At 43.1% G+C, this 20,910-nt stretch overlaps 1 protein-coding gene and 1 long non-coding RNA gene across 3 annotated transcripts in view; one reads left to right on the top strand and one right to left on the bottom strand.

Moving 5' to 3' along the window:
• Window positions 1–20,910, bottom strand: part of CFAP20DC (CFAP20 domain containing) — a 459,179-nt gene that overhangs the window by 129,393 nt on the left and 308,876 nt on the right. For both annotated transcript variants that reach the window (XM_073569809.1, XM_073569810.1), the window contains one exon: window positions 18,034–18,344. In XM_073569809.1, the coding sequence (XP_073425910.1) occupies window positions 18,034–18,344 (311 nt within the window). The remainder of the gene's footprint in view (window positions 1–18,033; window positions 18,345–20,910) is intronic.
• The window catches only part of LOC141084835 (uncharacterized), a 123,184-nt gene that overhangs the window by 77,040 nt on the left and 25,234 nt on the right, over window positions 1–20,910 (top strand). The window lies entirely within an intron of this gene.

Raw genomic sequence — 20,910 nt, 5'->3', positions numbered from 1 at the left:
TCACGTGGAGCGGTATATAAAGAAGAAATAGTCTACGAGGCAGATCGAGAGGGATGAAAAGAAAGGCGCTAACTGAAATCCCACACAGGCAATTTCGCAAAATGAAAATCCCGTGTCTCTGAGGCTTTATCTGGAGAAATATTCTTTTTAAATACGAGAATCATTTTATTCAAATTTAACTCAAATGATCTATGTCTGCCGAGGGACCCGGAGTGGTATTCTAGCTGAATAATTTATATACAGCCAATTAAGTGGGCCTTTAAGAGTAGAGAAATAACACAAAGATCAGTCACAAAGGTAAAATATGCTCAAACAATGAGGAAATGTTAAGTAAACTAATAGAATAACCATTTAGTGCGATTGATATAGAAAAAGCAGAAATCAAGTTACGAAAAGTGCTCGGCTGGGAAAGTCTCATTTTCCAACTCTACGACAATGTCTGGGAAGAATAAGGGAAGACTTCTTGGACTCCTGGGCTCTGAAACTTTTGAGAAACTGACTATTCCAGGAGGTTTCTCTTATTCAGGGAGGCTACAAATGGATTTGGAAGGCGAGGTAACAGGAAAAGAGAATGCGGGAAATGAGCACTGTGGGGTATGGTTTCAGATTAGGACTGAAATTTGCACAATGCACGTGTGTCGCCAATAGATGATCGTAGTCAAAAGTAGACAAGTATAGAGTAAGCACCTATTTGTCTGGCAGTAACTAAGCAACTTTATGGCCACCAGGTGGCTCAGTGGTTATCACTGTTGCTTTGCAGAGCTGGGGTCACGGGGTCAAATCCCACCAAGGAGGACATCTACGAGGAAGTTTTATGTTCTCCCCGCGTTTGCATGGGTTTCTTCTGGGTTCTCCAGTTTCCTCCCACACTCCAAAGACAGACTGATAGGGAATGTAGATTGTGAGCCCCAATGGGGACAGTGATGATAATGTCTGTAAAGTGATGTGGAATATGATAGCGCTATATAAGCAATGCATAAGAAATAATAAACTTGTAGTTGAAGGAGCTTTCCCATGTTAAAATACCCTTTAAGAAAAACTTTAGTTAAGGTGGTTGTCCACCATTGGATAATGGACAATGCCTTATTAATTGGCCCATTGAAAGGAAAAAAAAAGAAACTATACTCACATCCCTGAATGGCACCCATACTAAGTACTACATCTTATGGTGGTCCGCTGGGATCAACATCTGGTGGGGACATCACCTGAGCAGCTGTTAAGCTGCAACAATCACATTTTATCCAATCAGTGCTGACCACAGGGTGAGTTACAGAGAATCGGTCTGGAAGGCGAATAGCAATTTTTTTGACCTAACCTTAAGTTAGGCGTCGGATTCCTGCAGCAGCATAGCGGGAATCCAAAGCCATACATCAAGCGGACTCCCATTCCTTTGTGACTGCTCAGGGACCTATACAGTAATCCCAGCGATCCAGGTGCCCTGCTCAGACCAGCTCTCTGGGTCTGGATGTTGCTGCCACCTCTGGACCAGCAATGGTAGCGCAACCTGCTTTGCAAGAAACCACTCCAGAGGCTAAGTCCTCTCGCCGCACTACTGGGCATGCCCACGAGACGATCTCCCAGTGGAGATCGGGGGCCACGTGCTTAGGTCCTTATCCTGATCTGATAGGCCCATCTCAGAGGTCTGGAAGGTCCCGGAAGCACATGGCTATAAAAGGCCCGAATGACCGCTCGCCCATGCGCTAGTATAGACTATACTTGCTATGTGTGAATGGTGATGGATGTATGATTCTGGTGACTGACTCATTATGAAACCCCTTCCCTCTGATATTACGCATGTGGATAGGGAGTTAGAGTTATAGTCAGGGCCAGTCAGTGGCAAGCCATACGCCACAGTGCGCACCGCTACACTAGCGTCTGATAGTGTGATGCCTCACGGCACTGTCGTACAGCGGCAGTAGTTACCGCCGCGCTGTAGTTAGCAGCACTTACTGGCGTCCGCGGTAGCGACGCCGCACGCACGGTAGGTCAAGACGGACACCGACCTCTGCCTTGGGCCGTGTCCTGTGACCATATACCGTGTGTCCACGCCAGCTGAGACCTGTGAAGCTAAGAGGCTCGGTGTTTATGCTTTATTTGTACTAAAGCGCCTCTGTGAGTTTAACAGAGTTCGCTCTGCGCACCTCGGGTGATGTTTAACCCGAGCGCAGTATACCGCCATATAGCGAGTCTGCCATTACTCAGCAGCGGTTGTTACACCTACTGCACAGTGGACCCCGGGCGGCGAACGCACTTCCTATTATTTATATTTAGTGCGTACCGCCGTCCCTAACACCTATGATACGAGTTCATCAATCTTAACGGAACCTGTGTAATGCTAAAAGAGGAACTGTTGCTTTAATTTATATTTTATAACTCAATAGCATAAATGAAAATAAGTACGTTTATAATTTATCTTATCGGAGAAATCTGCTTCTTTTTCCCCCTTATTGTTCTTTTGCTCTCAATTCATAGGTAAAACCTGTGCTCTGTGAGTATACAGATTTTTCCCATTACTGAGATAAGAGATGACAGTTGGTGCTTTTACAATTCTATGGAGGAGAGGAGGGTGGAGCTAGAGGCCGGCAAAGGCTTTTCTACTGCAAGTTCTTCTGAGATGATAGTTCCCCAAAGAACTTTATGAGCACCAACTGTCATCTCCTATCTCTGTAATGGGAAAGTCTGTATTCACTGAAGACATTTTACCTGTGAATTGAGAATTTTAAGAATGAAAGATCAGTCGAGGAGGAAAAAGAAGAGGATTTCTCTAATAATATGCATTACAAAGTTTCCTCTTTTCACATGTACTATTGATTTATGAAGAAAACAAAAATAACGATTGCTCTTTAATCTCTCCTGTGGTGCAGGGACATGAAACACTTGTTCTTGAATTCCTCTGCAGACTTCAGTTGCTTATTGTGGGTGCACAGCCTATTATTTGTGGACCTTACTAACAAAAAAAGGGGTTGTCCAAAGTAATCAACTGTATGACAGAATCATGGATTAAGTGGGTATTAAGTTCACACTAAGGTTTTTAATTTTTTTTCAACTACAACAGATTTTTGAATTCTTTGTGTTTTTTTGGGGAAGCTACAGCTCCAATAACTCAAAAAAAGGCTCAGCGTGAACACACATGGTGTGAACAGACCCAATTAATTCAATAATACAGCAGTGAGCTGCAACATCTGACACAATCTGTAGGCAAGAGCAGCGCTATATCGGGCATAATTATGTCATGTTCTGATAACCTTGGACAACCCCTTTAAAACTTTTTTTGAAGGTCATGATAAAATTCAGGCGTTGCTATCAAGAGAGATTCCACTTACATGTCAGGCATCACGCACACTCTTAGTTAAAGGGATATTCAAGAATCGGAATATTGATGGCTTTCCAAAGCGGTGGGGTGAAAAATTCATATTAGATCTGGGTGGTCTGACTCTGTCAAACAGTTGTGTAAAGGGGGTATAACCTTTTCATTAGTGATGGGTCTACGTGCTGGGATAAGGTGTTATCCTTTCACGTTCGGATACTAACCGAATGTCTTCGGCGTGCTCGCAAAATATGTTTGAGTCTCCGCAGCTGCATGTATCGCAGGTGATCGACAGCCGTAACGCATGCAGCGATTGCCTAGCGAACAGGCAGTCCCTCATCACTACTTTTCATTATTTTCATTTCTCCGTACACCAGGAAAAAAAAATGATTAAATTTTACTTTTCTCCATTGGACTAGGCACATTTTTGTATTTGAATCATTGCCGAAAAATGCTCCTGTAGGTAGATACTGTGCTTACATACTCGCAGAACAATTACCCAGCAGGTACGGCGGCAATAACACCAGCGTCACGCACAGTATCGGCTCAGCATGGTTTAGCTGTAGAGGAGTATTGCACTGAATTATTTTCTATAATGCTGTGTTTGCTTCTGGAAGTATTCCTGTCTTTTAAAAAAAAGTCAGAAGTCCCGTTATTTCTCCCAGCACATGAATAATTCATTTACCAGCTTTAAGGGAAATGTTATTTGATATGGAGAAAACAAGCATTTACCTATTTCCAAATATATTTGCAAATAAAAATATACAGTCAAAACCGATCCCCAAACCCTCCCAAATATACACAACTTTGCTCAACCCCTTAGGCTGTGTGCACACGCTGCGGATTATGTGCGGATTCATCCGCGCGGATTTTGTAAAATCCGCAGGTGAAACCGCAGGTCAAAAGACCTGCGGTTTTACCTGCGGATTGCTCTGCGGTTTTGCCCTGCGGTTTTTCATCTCCTCAATGGAGGAGATGGCAAACCGCAGGAGAATCCGCAGAAAGAATTGACATGTCAATTCTTTCTGCGGATTGAAAACCGCAGATAATCCGCGCGGAAAATTCCGCACCGTCTGCACTGCGGTTTTTGATTCCCATAGGGAATCATGGTACTGTACACCGCAGCAAAAACTGCTGCGGGTCCGCAGCGGCCAAAACCGCTGCGGAACCGCAGCAAAATCCGCAGCGTGTGCACACAGCCTTAAACACTGTTATTTTTCATTTTCTCTCTTTCGTTTGTTTTTTTTCCACTTCTTCAAAGAGCCATAACCCTTTTTCTTTATTACTTTAGCCATCTAAAGGCTTGGTTCTTTTTTAATTGCGGAAAGAGTTTTGAATGACGCCATTCATTTTATAATGCAATGTATTATAAAATGGGGAAAATACTTCAAGTGGGTGAAATGTTGGCAAAAATAATTCAATTTTACCATTGTTTTTATGGCATTCATTATATGTTAAATATGAGCTGGAAACAGGTCAGTCGGTACGATTGCGGTGATACCAAACTTGTACTTTGCTTCATTTTTTATTCAAGTGATAAAAAAAATCAGAAGTTTGTGAAAAACAAATTGGGTTTGTGTCTTCATTTGGCTGGGATTAATAAGATGGCATCCATGGGGGTATATAACCAGCTAATAACACAAGTTCTATCATTCAGCTTAGATTATGTCACAGATCGCCTTCTCATCCTCCCTTTTACCCAGATCAAAGCACACCTTTGAAATGCTTCTATATAGGTCAATAAGGTAAGAGCCTGTTTGTCATGACCGACACAGGATAGCCCAGCAGATGCTAACATATATACCAACAATGGGATGGAATAGGAAGAGGAAGGCCCTAACAGTAGGGAACGAGGGATGGGACACCTCCTGACGCCAACCTGAGCCTATCACTAAGCTCCCCTAACATCCCATGTGGGTCCTTCCCCTGCGCTGCTGTCAAGTGCCTTGTCCTGTTATGATTGAGTCACCGTAGGAGGCAAAAGCAGAAATACAAGCTAAGTCCAGAAAACCAGAGAAGTTGGCAACTATCAGATTGCAGACCCCTGAACCTATCAACACAACTAGCAGTAGCCGTGGGGGGTTCCTACGATGCCCTAGACCCCTCGATCACAGCCGGAGAAATACATAGGCCTAAAGAAAGAAAGGGGAAATCTAAACTGCCCCAGAGCAGACCCCAAAGCAATAGACAGCCCCCAACATATAATGACGGTGAAGCAAGATGAAAATACTATCACAGACAGAAAGATAGACTGAGCAAAGACGGGGCCCCAAAACTACCTAGATAGGAAAAGACAGGAAGGCTGCTGTCTGCAATCTGCCAAAACCCTATCAAAGACATAAGCCAACCAGCTGATATGAAAAAGGGCCTGAAGCAGCTAGGCTTCAAAAACTGAATCAGCACTCAGGTATTTTCAGAAGACAGAGCTAAATGAATTCAGCACACCCCAGCAGGGAATGGCAGAAATCCAGAAAAACAAAGCAAAAACAAAGTCAAAGCACAAAAGCAAAAGGCCGAGCAGCAAACTTAGCATTGGAGGAGCAGGAATTCAGACTGGTCTCCAAGGATCCCACAGAGAAATCACCCGCAGGGCAGAAGGGCGTCGGCAGCATTATATCCAGTCCGTAACTCCACTCAGCCAGTCACAATCATCAGCCTCAGGTGTTTGACAATCAGGCTCACTACCTTTCTTTACCAGAAGAGGGAGTTCCTCGGGCCTCAGTAATGAAGGGGAAAATTAACTCACAACAGTACCTCGCCCTTGAGGAGGGGTCACCGAACCCTCAACTATGCCACCAGGGCGATCAGGGTGAGCCCGATGAAAGGCACGCACCAATCGTTTGGCATGAATATCAGAGGCGGAGACCCAGGAATTATCCTCCTGACCATAACCCTTCCACTTAACCAAATACTGGAGTCTCCGTCTAGCCAGACGGGAATCCAGTACTTTCTCTACCTCATACTCCATGTTACCTTCAACCAATACAGGGTCTGGAGGTGCCACCCCCGGAACAACAGGTTCAACAAACCTCTTCAACAAAGATTTATGGAACACATTATGGATTTTAAATGTGACAGGAAGAGCCAAACGAAAAGAGACCGGATTAATAATCTCCACAATCTTGTAAGGTCCAATAAATCTAGGCTTAAACTTAGGAGAAGCCACCTTCATAGCAATATTTTTTGATGATAACCACACCATATCACCAACCTTAAACTGGGGACCAATGGTCCTATGTCGGTTGGAAAACCGCTGGGCCTTCTCCTGGGAGAGAGATAACTTATCCACCACTTGGTCCCAGATCTGGTGCATTCTCTCCACCACAGTGTCAACACCTGGGCAGGCAGAGGGCTCCACCTGCCCTGAAGAAAATCGAGGATGAAACCCAAAGTTACAAAAAAAAGGTGACATCAAAGTGGCAGAACTAGCTCTATTATTCAAAGCAAATTCGGCCAAGGGCAAAAATGAAACCCAATCATCCTGATCAGCAGAAATAAAACATCTCAAATATGACTCCAAGGTCTGGTTTATTCTCTCTGTCTGCCCATTGGTCTGAGGGTGAAAAGCAGAGGAGAAGGACAACTGAATTCCCAGCCTGGAACAGAAAGTTCTCCAAAATCTAGGCACAAACTGCACTCCTCTGTCAGATACAATGTTCTCAGGAATCCCGTGCAAACGAACCACCTGTTGTAAAAACAGGGGCACCAACTCAGAGGAAGACGGCAACTTAGGGAGTGGTACAAGATGAACCATCTTAGAGAACCTATCACAAATCACCCAAATAACAGTCATCCTCTGAGAGACAGGCATATCAGAGATGAAATCCATTGAAATATGGGTCCATGGCCTCTTGGGGACAGGCAAAGGCATCAACAACCCACTAGAGCGAGAACACGATTTAGACCGGGAGCACGTCCCACAGGACTGCACAAAATTCCTGACATCACGAGACAAGGAGGGCCACCAAAAAAACCGACTCACCAGATCTCTAGTACCAAAAATACCTGGATGACCAGCCAAAGCAGAGCAATGAACTTCAGACATCACTCTCTTCTTCCACTGGTCAGGAACATACAACTTTCCACTGGGACAACGCTCAGGTTTGTCCTCCTGGAACTCTTCCAGAGCACGTCTCAAATCGGGCGAGATGGCAGAAAGAACTACCCCTTCGCCTAAGATGGTAGCAGGCTTGGTCACCACAGGAGAATCAGCAAGGAAGCTCCTAGAGAGGGCGTCTGCCTTGACATTCTTTGTTCCAGGAAGAAAAGAAACCACAAAATCAAAACGTGTAAAAAACAAGGCCCACCTAGCCTGTCTAGGGTTCAAGCGCTTAGCCGACTCTAGGTAAATCAAATTCTTGTGGTCAGTGAGGACCACGACTTGATGCTTAGCTCCCTCCAACCAATGTCTCCACTCCTCAAATGCCCATTTCATGGCCAACAGTTCCCTATTCCCCACATCATAGTTACGTTCAGATGGAGAGAACTTTCGGGAAAAGAAAGCACAGGGATTCATTTTAGATGTTACAGGATCCTTTTGGGACAAAACAGCTCCTGCACCAATCTCAGAAGCATCCACCTCTACCTGGAATGGAAGTGAGACATCAGGTTGCCGCAAAACCGGGGCGGAGGTGAATCTTCGCTTCAACTCCTGAAAGGAAGAAACAGCCTCCGGAGACCAATTTAACACATCAGCACCCTTCTTAGTCAAATCAGTCAATGGCTTGGCAATACTAGAAAATTTTGCTATAAATTTCCGATAAAAATTAGCAAAACCCAAAAACTTCTGGAGGGCCTTCAAAGAAGTGGGCTGAACCCAATCGTGAATGGCCTGTACCTTGGCCGGGTCCATTTCAATAGTTGACGGGGACAAAATAAATCCCAAAAAAGAAATCCTCTGTACTCCAAAAAGGCATTTAGATCCCTTGACATACAGGGAATTCTCCCTCAAGATCTGGAACACAGTCCGAATATGTTCCACATGAGAATCCCAATCCTTGGAGAAGATCAAAATATCATCCAGATAGATAATCAAAAATTTATCGACAAAATCTTGGAAAATATCGTTCATGAAGCACTGGAAGACAGAAGGGGCATTAGTGAGCCCAAAAGGCATCACCAGGTACTCAAAATGTCCCTCCGGAGTATTAAACGCCGTCTTCCATTCATTCCCATGCTTAATGCGAATAAGATTATACGCCCCCCTGAGGTCAAGCTTGGTAAACCAGCAAGCACCTTTAACTCTGGAGAATAGATCAGAAATCAGGGGTAACGGATACTGATATTTAACAGAAATTTTGTTGAGGGCACGATAATCAATACAAGGTCTTAATGATCCATCCTTTTTGGCTACAAAAAAAAAACCGGCACGCAAGGGTGATGAGGATGGTCTAATATGACCCTTCTCCAACGCCTCCTTAATATAGGATCACATAGCCTCGTGCTCGGGTACAGATAAATTGAAGAGCCGACCCTTGGGAAATTTACACCCCGGGCTCAGTTCAATTGCACAGTCATAACTCCTATGAGGAGGCAGAGACGCAGACTCATTCTCACTAAATACATCATAAAAGTCCGCCAAATAATCAGGAACATCATGCGACTGAGGAGAGTGGAAAACACCGGAGCCTCACTAAAGGCACACCGACAACCCCAACTCACCACAGACACAGATTTCCAATCCAAAACTGGATTATGAATCTGTAACCAGGGAAACCCCAGAACAACAGTATCATGCAGATTATGCAACACCAGAAATCTGCAATTTTCTTGATGGTCTGGGGCGACCCGCATTACCACCTGGGTCCAAAACTGGGGTTTATTTTTAGCCAAAGGAGTAGCATCAATTCCCCTCAAAGGGATAGGCGTCTGCAGAGGTGTCATCGGAAATCCACAACGTTTAGCAAAATCCAAGTCCATTAGGTTTAGGGCTGCTCCCGAATCCACAAACGCCTTGGCGGAAAATGTGGACAGGGAGCAGATCAGAGTAATAGCCAGAAGAAACTTAGGTTGAACACCCCCAACAGAAAACGTGTGTGCAAAGCGTTTCTCTCGTTTGGGACAGACAGAAATAATATGCGAGGCATCTCCACAGAAAAAACACAACTTATTACGCCTTCTGAACTCCTGACGCTGCTCTCTGGAAAAAACTCTATCACATTGCATAGGTTCAGACATTTGTTCAACAGGTGGCAACACCTCTCGTGCAGCTTTGCGTTCGCGCAAACGCCGATCAACCTGAATGGCTAATGACATAGAATCGTCAAGACCAGAGGGAACAGGAAATCCCACCATTGTATCTTTTACGGCTTCTGACAACCCCTTCCGAAAGAGAGCAGCCAAGGCATTATCATTCCAGGTAGTAAGTACTGCCCACTTTCGGAAATTTTGACAGTACAATTCTGCAGAATCACGACCCTGGCTCAATGCCAGCAGGGTCTTTTCAGCCTGATTCATGGCATTAGGTTCGTCATACAACAACCCCAAAGCTTGAAAGAATGCGTTCACATTAGTCAGAATAGGATCATCTGGTTTCAAAGAAAACGCCCAATCCTGGGGATCGCCACGCAGCAAAGAGATGACAATTTTAACCTGCTGCGTGGAGCTCCCTGACGAGTTAGGCTTCAAGGCAAAAAATAACAATTATTTTTGAAATTCAAAAATTTAGACCGATCCCCAAAAAATACATCAGGTGTAGGAATCTTTGGTTCAGCAGCATGTGAATGAGCAAGGTAGGCGGAAATTCCCCGCACTTCCGCAGCGAGCTGCTCCACACGATCAGACAATTGCTTTATCTCCATTGAGAGAGAAAAAAAAAAATTCCCCCTACGGCTTCAGAGATATAGAGGAAAAAATATACAAACTTTTTTTTTTTTTTTTACTACAATTCTTTCCTGCTATTGAGTACCCTAGAATCTGCGGTATTGGCGGGTGATTCTGTTATGATTGAGTCACCATAGGAGGCAAAAGCAGAAATACAAGCTAAGTCCAGAAAACCAGAGAAGTTGGCAACTATCAGATTCCAGACCCCTGAACCTATCAACACAACTAGCAGTAGCCGTGGGGGGTTCCTACGATGCCCTAGACCCCTCGATCACAGCCGGAGAAATACATAGGCCTAAAGAAAGAAAGGGGAAATCTAAACTGCCCCAGAGCAGACCCCAAAGCAATAGACAGCCCCCAACATATAATGACGGTGAAGCAAGATGAAAATACTATCACAGACAGAAAGATAGACTGAGCAAAGACGGGGCCCCAAAACTACCTAGATAGGAAAGGACAGGAAGGCTGCTGTCTGCAATCTGCCAAAACCCTATCAAAGACATAAGCCAACCAGCTGATATGAAAAAGGGCCTGAAGCAGCTAGGCTTCAAAAACTGAATCAGCACTCAGGTATTTTCAGAAGACAGAGCTAAATGAATTCAGCACACCCCAGCAGGGAATGGCAGAAATCCAGAAAAACAAAGCAAAAACAAAGTCAAAGCACAAAAGCAAAAGGCCGAGCAGCAAACTTAGCATTGGAGGAGCAGGAATTCAGACTGGTCTCCAAGGATCCCACAGAGAAATCACCCGCAGGGCAGAAGGGCGTCGTCAGCATTATATCCAGTCCGTAACTCCACTCAGCCAGTCACAATCATCAGCCTCAGGTGTTTGACAATCAGGCTCACTACCTTTCTTTACCAGAAGAGGGAGTTCCTCGGGCCTCAGTAATGAAGGGGAAAATGAACTCACAACATTGTCCCTATTGTCACCTCACTAATCCCCAGCTAGTGCACTGGCCACAAAGGACACTAGCATCACCACTGCAGATGGTAAAACACACAGGGAGAGTGACAAACACAAGACAGACAGAAAAAAGGGGAATTGTACTTAACTACTGTCAATACATATACCAACAAAGGGATGGAATAGGAAGAGGAAGGCCCTAACAGTAGGGAATGAGGGATGGGACACCTCCTGACTCCTACCTGAGCCTATCCCTAAGCTTCCCTAACGCCCTATGTGGGTCCTTCCCCCCACCGCCATCAAGTGCCTAGTCCCTATTGTCACCTCACTAATCCCCGGCTAGTGCACTGGCCGGAAAGGACACTAACATCACCACTGCAGATGGTAAAACACGCAGGGAGAGTGACAAACACAAGACAGACAGAAAAAAGGGGAATTGTGCTTAACTACTGTCAACACATATATCAACAACTGAATGGAATAGGAAGAGGAAGGCCCTAACAGTAGGGAACGAGGGATGGGACACCTCCTGGGCTCCAACCTGAGCCTATCCCTAAGCCCCCCTAACGCCCTATGTGGGTCCTTCCCCCCACCGCCATCAAGTGCCTAGTCCCTATTGTCACCTGTCTAATCCCCGGCTAGTGCACTGACCGGCAAGGATGCTAGCATCACCATTGCAGATGGTAAAACACACAGGGAGAATGACAAACACGAGACAGAGAGAAAAAAGGGGAATTGTATGTAACTACTGTCTCTATTGCAAAGCACCAAACAGCAGAGGATACAGCACCAGGACCCCAAATTCAACAGAAACAGCATATTTACCACTGACCCCAGAGGGCTCTGAATTCCTGGCTGGTCTTCATAGAATAACTCTATTACCAACAGTCAGCATGATGCGTCATGTGACTATTTAAAGGATGGCGGGAGTGGTCGCTACCAACATCAGCTGACCAGCAACAAAGCATCTGCCAGCAAGGAAACTGACATTAACCTTTGCTGGCCCAAAAAGGAAAAAAGCCACCTTTAAATCATAGCAGAACCAGAGCTGCCACAAATCCAAAAATGAATTGTGACGTTGTTTTTTCTTACCTTTTTCCATGTGCTCGCCGAAAAGAATTGGAAGTATGAGCCTGATATTAGACCTAATGGCCAACATGAAGATTTCAGGATTTCTGATTGATTTTTATACTGGTAATATAAATTGTGAATATGGAAAATAGTAATAAAAAAACTTTATAGAAAATGTTTAAAAATTGCATTAAAAATATAAACCTGATTTAAGCAATGTTTTTTTTTTTAGGTTGACACATTCCCTTTAAAAATCTGTGTCCATTTCTGTTTCATTGCCAGTCAACAGGAGATAAAAACTGAATTCAATACAGCACTGGCTTACGCCTTATAATCATCATGCACCGCAGTACCCTATGCTATTGAATTTATTAGAGAGAAATCAACCTTAAAATATTCAGTCATTTATTTAATCAGTCTGCCTACTGGCTTAATTGGCATACAAAATCCTAAGTGTCTGTAGCTGTGACTAGATTTAAAAAGAAGGAACCTGACAATCACAAAAGACTCGAAGACAATGTCATGCTGCCATTCAGCTAGAAATAATACAAGAAAATCAACTCCTAATGAAGTTTGCTGGAGTGCTGTCGACTGGCTTCAACAGAATGAAATATATCTATGAACATAAGTAGTTGTTGGAATTTCTAAAGTCACAGATAATACGTATGTGATGTCTTGTATCCTATATTATTTTGCAGCCTCCTTTATAGATATCAGGTCTCAATAATTTAGTATATATCAAGCAGGGAGGTAACGATAGGAAGCGGAGTTGTGATTACGCTGGGGTCCTTGGAGACGAAAGAGACCCACAAGATAGTTCTTCTCTAAATTATTATGATAGTTGGGGAGAAGTTACCGATTTTGTATTGGGGCCAAGGAACTTCAACTTGCCCCACATATTGAGTTTTGAAATGTGGTGTAAGGATTCAGAGACACCCATAAGGTAGTACTGTCGTCATAGACTCACGGTATTGAGTCCACCAAAGAAGGCTATAACCTCAAAAAAATCAATTCCCCACCCAATGGCCAAAATTGGAAAATTTAGGTCTTGCCACGGGATGGCCCAGAAACGAACTCCAAACTGCCTAAGACCCTCTAAACCTAAGAGCATGGCAAACATGGCCACATTTGTGACTAGCATCACATTCTGTCCCCTTTTTGCAGTTTGGGCGATAGGCTGTTGGTAGAGATGAACGGATTGATCTGTTGCGTATCAACTTTGAGTCAAATATCCTTCATTGTGCTGGTTCTGGCATTTGAAAATAATCTGGGCACATCCTGGCCCACATCAGTTAGGAACCACGGTCTGACTGACAGCACATGAAACGCCATCACATTCTCACATGTGTTAAGCAAACTGAGCAGCAAAGCGAGAAAGGCTCAAACTGTCCACCTTCTTCTCCTAGTGATCATCTTTCTGGTAACCAGTCTGCACGTGCAAGTAATGTCATCAGCCCCATCATCATCCTCACCTACTGCTTTCCTTACTCTTCCTACTCTCTTTCCATTGCATCAACCGTTAGCCTTCTGTGCCCCCAAGAAACGTATTGAGTCGCCAGTTTGTACGTAAGTTCACCACAATCGACACAATCGATACCAAGCCACTGGATTGTATTGCCTTTTGGAAACAATCTGTGCTTAGCCTCAATGGAAGATACTCATCCACTATTGTTTATTGATAAAAGCTGTCCTGGCCAGATCTAGGCACAAAATGCAAAATATGTCTTAAAAATAAAATTCATCATCTTCCGTTAACACAAATTTTAGGTACGCCTTAGCTTCTACCTCATGTTTCGTGAAATAAATTCTTTTAGAATCAGTACCTGGGTTGAATTGCCCTGGGAGGACCCTGTGTAGGATTGGTTCGCTGCCCGGTCTGGCCCAAAATGAAAACATTATTTCCAAAACAAAATCCACTACGTTCCGTTCATCTGTTACTTTGAATTGGATTGAACCCTTGCACAAGGATGACGGCAAGGGTGAAAATTAAAAAAAAAAAATATTTGACTTTGATTAAACCCAATTTTATTTAGGTCTCTGCTGCAACATCATATTTGATGTATATAAGAAGTTTTTGGGGGTATCTGATGGGATGACTTTCCTTGATAGGAACCTGCGCAGAATCAGGGCACCCTTGCACAGTAGGACACATGGAGAAAAATTGTAACTTAGCTAACAAAAATTCTTAGTATTCCATTCATGCGTTTTTGTAACATAATTCTCATTTTTTTGTATAAATATTTCATGATTTTTAGGGTCAACTGAAGTTTACCAGTAGAACACTACGCAGGGTTGGTTGCCTGTGCAGACCCTCAACATCCATAAGGATATGGAGGAGCTGGATGGAGGAAGTGGAGGAAGAGCAGCAGGGAGTGGGACATTGAGTTTGCACAGGCAGGGGACAAGGCTGACAGTCAAAGTGAAAATTACAATGATGCCGTCGGCCATGATGACTAACTGTCACAACAGGATGCAGAAAGTGAACCAACATGGCCTTCAGTCGTGCTGACGAGCATGGTGATCTGTATGCCAGAATGCTTGTGGGATGACAGGTGAATTATTAACATCAAGCAATGGGATGACTATTGGATAGCCATGCTTTTAGATCCATACTATAGAAGCAAAAGGAAGAACATGTTTTCCAGCTTCTTAAAAGAAGTCCAAATAGTCTTATTACTGGGATAAGCTCTGTTACCTGGTCTGTAAAGCTTTTGTCAAATGGATGCCTTTTGACTCTACAACTGACCAGAAGACCCCCTCCCCGCTTCCCATAGACCCAATGCTCTCATGTCCTGACTATATGTCACACCCAATAATCTGGGGTTTCTCACCTATCCTGAGGATAGGTGCTAAGTTTTGATTGTGGCACAACCCCATTAATGGGGTTCTACGCTCTATCAGAATGGAACTATGGCCACATATTATTCACTGATTTTTTTGTGGGACTGCAAGAGATAGATGAGAGTAATACTCCTTTATGTCTAGCACTTGTGTTGAGAATGAATGGATCGTTGGCACCCAACTGCTTCATGACATCGGGACATTCCAGAGTTCTGTTCTCAGAATCGTTGGGATTCCTTTGAATAGGAGATGTTGAAAGAATTATTCCTAAAATAGTAAGTTATCTTCCACCAATATGTAACTGCCGGAGAAAGCTGAGTTCTTCAATTGGTTATTTCTACCAGCTCCAGAAACATTGATGAATAGGGTTGAGATCAAGCATGCGCTCCTTTGATGAATTCAATATGGGGCCTGGTAAACCATGGTTCCGGGATCCAGAGTCCTGCTTTTGGACTTGCTCAGGGTCCGACCACAAGTAAACGGAAAAACTTGCTATTTTGGGAATATTCTTATTAATGTAAGTTGTCTCAATTTAAGTGTGGCAAGTAAGTGTAACTGGTCATACTGCCTCTGACAAAAAATTGAAACAGAACTTGACCAGTTCATTGGCTGTCAGATATCATGGAAGATAAGAAGGAATTTGAGTCCAGTCCATTTATGACTGTGCCAATATGGTCAAGCTAATGGATATGGAGCTTTATAATTCTCCTTACATAAATATAATTTCTAGAAGACTCTGCACATGTCCTATCGATCATAAGAAAATCAGTGTAAGCTTTGTTCAAAAATAACTAATCACCGAGGAATGTCGAACATCTTTCCTGACTGACATCTGATGGAGAAAAATGCAACATTTCTGCAGAGCCGGATCAATGAATGCGCTCTTAGCAATACTCATCTGCGTAAATGTCCGTTAATCATACCCAGGGAATGCTGAAGGCTGCATACGAGACATCTGACATTACAGAGGCTATTATGGGACACACAAAGACTGCACTTTTTAATTATGCGTCTTTGTATTAGTCTCTTTCAATAATTTCTTATTACTGTAGGCAGCTGGTAGATCAGTATTACCAAATCACTGGCCATTGTCGCACACTCCTATCTACCTAAGAGCTGCTGTAGTGCAAGAATTCATATCATTATTCTGCATTAATAAATTATATTTTTAAATTATTAGAACATTAGAAGCCACTGAGGAGTGATGCATACATTACATGGCATAGAGACACACCATGTACATGCTGGTCATCCTTGAAGAAAAGGAACAAGGCTCAGGTTGCTCTTATCTCCTTGGCTTCTGAGTGGTGAGAACCTGTGCAGGACCCCAGAGGAACTGCATCAAGGGGTGAAACAATTATTAAGACATCAAGCACATTTTGTGGCAAAACCTGCACCACAATGGAGCCCATTTTGGCCTTGTACGTGCGCTGCATATATAGAACATGCAGCTACAAAGTCAATTTTATTATTCTTAACACCTTAGGGCTGTTTTAGATGTCCATGATTATCGGTCCGATGTTGGATGGAAAATTCACGGGTTGGCTTCATTGAAATATATCGGGTCAGGAGATGTTCGGCCTGCTCGTCCATTGTCATCCGACATCGGACTGACAATCACGGAAATCTGAAACAGTCCATACTGAAAGGCACACTATAAAATGCCCCTCAGCTGCAGCAGAACCACTTTTTAAACAGTTTGGTAAGTTCACACCTGCAAATCTTCTGTCTGGATTTTGAAGGGGAAATCCGGATGGTATGAAAAGTGGATGAGACGCATCCATTTTTGTAATTCTTGTAAGAAAGACAGACTTTGATCAGTGATTTTTTTTTTAAATCCAATTTTCATCTTCTTTTGGCCCATCAGATTAGCATTAGCTTTTCTCTAATGTAAAAAAAATAAAAAATCCAAGCGTCTCATATCCATTAAACATTAAAAAATGGACATCACTTGGGTGACTTATGGATTGCATCCATGTGCTGTTTTTTCATAGTCCTATAGATTTATGTGCAACTTTGATCGGTGAATCAGATCAAAATTTGACACTTCTTCAATATTTTTTGTAGATGCTCGTTCCACAAAAACCACACAAACATGTATACAGCCTCGTAATACATGTGTATTATTTCCACTCAAACCACTGATAGAACAGGCATGTTCTTGCTGGAGATTGGGCCCGGATTTATTGTGAATTTTACCAATTTAACTCAATACGGAAGTAAAAATGCGGAGCAAATCCCAATGATTACAGATTTTACTGCAGTTTATCCATAGATCTGCAGAAAAAATCTGCAAACCAGATTTTGATTTCCCTGCAAATTCTTGCAAAAATGTGGTGAAAATTTTCAGCAGCAATCCTGTTACGTGGCAAGCAGAGATGTGAAAATCAATTCACAGGACTCTGGACTCTGGTCCATCGGCCAGGTCGGTATCTTTGACCACTGGACGAGAAGCTTGAGAATCTACTTACCTTCTGGCTTTCCCAGCTCCTCTTTGACTAGCCAGACCTTTGTGTATGCATCATGCTGTAAGGAAGGCGTTGCACCAGCCCGGCTAATCAAAGGAAGAACTGGAAATACCAGGAGGGAAGGAGATTTGCAGGCCTCCAACCAGTGGTCACAATCTACTGACCTGGCCGATGAACCACAGTCCTGCATATCGTTTCTTCAATGTCTAGTGGGAATCAAAGATTACTGTCTACCATTGGGTGAATGAAATGAAAAACCTCATATAGAAACTGAGGTGTATACAATGATGTTCTGCGGCAGCGCATATGTTTTATTATGAAGTTCTGCAGCAGCTGGGACAGAAAACCATATTATACCCATTGCCAACCTTCTTTATGAACAGGATGATGGAATTTCCTATCAATCAGTAATTGACGCATCATAAGAAACTTCCTAACTAAGTCTGCGGGAAGACACACGTAAAGCCTACGTAGCATCACTCATCTCAAATTCTCAGGTTCTGATATCAGGAATGTGATACTTAGAAAAAATATTATGTCTGTTGATAAATATTCATTATTCCATTAGCAAACACATATTCTTCTGCAGATCATCGCGCCAATGCAAGAAGTGCAAACTACCTCGATGCTGCTGTCACTTCCATAGAAATCACCCTCCATCCGCGCACCATGTCTGTCATGTTCCAAGACTTCCAGAGAGACCGCATCCTTGTCAGATGATTGACCCTGAAGTTTCCCATGATGCAATGAGCCAGACATTGAAGAGTAAGTGTAAATGTTGTTGGGGTCCCTGGGGGTCCTTTCTGCAGGATAGGCAGTGTCACTTTGGTTGTTATCTGCCAACTGCTCACATAAATTGCTGATGTCTGTTTGATGTAGAGTGTCGGACAGTTTGGATACATCTTGAAAAGTGTCAGGAAAAATCCAGTCATCTAGAAAATAAAATACATGAGAACTGATGATATGTCATGGAAGACGGCGCTGGAAATTACACGTTATTAGTATATTTATAACTGTATTACATAACGGCAGAGTGTGAGCTAGATAAGAAAAAGTGAGAAATCTGAAAAGGATCATTGAGATACCATCAGAACTAGACATTCATGGATCCATGAGTGCAACTCACCCTATGGACATCTCATAGTAGTGGAATGTTTATTCAAGAAACCATTGTCTAATAAGTTGTTATGTATGAGATATTTGGCCACAATGGTTATGCCACGCTTGCCCATCCAGGAGGAGTCACTGTTGACCAGTCTTCACATGCCTTGAAAGGCCAAAAGGCAACGTGACTCTTGGGTTGGTTGTTTGCTACCATTTTTAGAACTGATGAGGGCAAAGCCTATTCAGGCCGACATCACTAGTGAGGTAGGAAAATGGGTTGACAGTGATTGAGGTGATCCTCTTCCAGGACCACAGACTTAGTTTCAGGGGTTGCTTTGTGGCATGTAATGTACATTCTTAAATGTAACACACTTCAAATACGTTTCATGCCATATACACACGTCAAAAGTTTTTATTAGTGGGGATGCGGGTGCTGAGACCCACATGGATCTGAGCTATAATGAAAGACTGGAAGTGCTTATCTTCTCAAAAAGTGAAGACAAGATCCAAAAACTTTTTGTTGAGCATTCTTTAGTATTGGAGAAGATCAACTGTAGGCTGAATGGTTTTCCCCCATTGTTTTAGTGATTGTGGAAGTCTCAGAAACAGGACCTCTACCAATCAAAACTTTGCGCTGCCTCTATTATCAAATGTTACAATTTAATATCTTACATACTAGACCTGAGCAAAAAGATTTGCAGGACATGGTTTCAGCAGTCTTGTCACAAATTCATGGCTGTTGGTCCAGAGCCCTACAAACCACGTACCTTTTGGCATCCCCAGAGTGTCTTCTAAATAGTAGGCCTGGTGAGATGGTATGCATGCATTATACTGCACCAAAATGACTAGGTCTTACTGGGTCTACTAATCAGAAGAGGTAATGGTGATTCCAGCAGGAAGGTGGAGGTCCACAAGGCTCTCCTCTGGTGACCAGAGACTACCAACGTTGCCACTCGACCAGAGTCCTGACAACCTTTTTGCTCATCTCGGACAAATACATTCTTACATCTGTCTTGACCCATCTCTTTACGTAAAAAGCTAGTATTGTCGTAAAGAGATGTCAACTGAATCTGGTTTTATTCAAAAGACCAATAGCCAAGTACCACAAAGATCCCTAAAAACCATCTCCTACCTGTTGGCTTTCCCAGCGCCTCTTCTGATTAGTAGGCTTGGCACAATTATGTGCATGCATCGTGCTGTACCATAATGATTACGAGTGTACTAATCTAATAATCACAAGAGGCAATGGAGATTCCGCAGGTAGGAGGAGGTTTGCGGAGCTCTGATCTGGTGACCCCGAACGACATCGCTGGACCAGGGTCCTGACAATCTTTTTGCTCATCTCTATTACCTATGTATCAATATTTAGTAAAAAGTAGAAAGTGTTATTAATACTCTGTTTCAATAGTATAGCTTCTTATTCTCGCCTCTGTCCGCTCCTTTCTCCGTAGGTTCAGTGCTTGCATCTATTATATCTACGATTAAGAGTCAGCCAAACTCAAAATGCGTCAGAGATGTTTTTTATGCCCATGATACTTTTTCTTCTTAGTTAATTAAAATAGTAACGGAATAAAACTAACAATAAAGTATTTTTGCTTTTAATTTGCTTTGTTTGATTGAAAAACCTCTTTTCATCGCTTCCATCATCATCAATTGATGATGCCAGTATCTTGTTTTCTCAAAAAATCCAATAGCCAAGTTCCATCACAAAGATAGACCACACAGTTGCTATGGGGCCCTAAGAAAAGGGGGCTCCCACCCATGGTTGGTCTTACCTTCTTTGCTACTGGATGTCAAAGATCTGTGCAGAACGTCAACTGAATTATTAGCAATGAGCGATGATTGCTACATTTTTGGTAGCAATGACCCTGAAGAAGACTACTCCTCTCATATGGTAATGCAATTTTAGTAAAGTGGAGTTAAACTGATTTCAAGGTCATGGGTAGTGTTGAGCATTCCGATACCGCAAGTATCGGGTATCGGCCGATATTAGCGGTATCGGAATTCCGATACTTAATTCCGATACTTTTTTCATATCGGATTCCGGGATCGGAATCGGAATAGGAAGTTTCCATCATGCTATGAGCCTGCTTGCTTTGATTAAGCCAATGGGAATCCTCCGAAGTGTGGGCACATCCTGTTAGGCATGTAGGCATGTTAACTATTGGCATGGCTGTGATTGGCTGCCGAAATGATGTCATGATGCACTATAAAAGCCACCGCAGCCGCCATTTCTGGTCACTCTGCTGTGAATTCAGTTAGGGACAGGCTGCTGTAGAAGACTGTGAGGGACAGTTAGAAATAGCGATTCCACCAAACATCTAGTGCTTTACCCAGGCTACATAAACCACCACTGTAGCCTTCTTTGCCCTAGCAGCAGTGTTCACAGCTGTC

The sequence above is a fragment of the Dendrobates tinctorius genome, unplaced genomic scaffold, assembly GCF_039654945.1.
Source record: "Dendrobates tinctorius isolate UK_male_01 unplaced genomic scaffold, ASM3965494v1 ptg000027l, whole genome shotgun sequence".
Classification (NCBI taxonomy): domain Eukaryota; kingdom Metazoa; phylum Chordata; class Amphibia; order Anura; family Dendrobatidae; genus Dendrobates; species Dendrobates tinctorius.
Note: the sequence above shows the minus strand (reverse complement) of the source record. Positions and strands in the feature narration are given on the sequence as shown.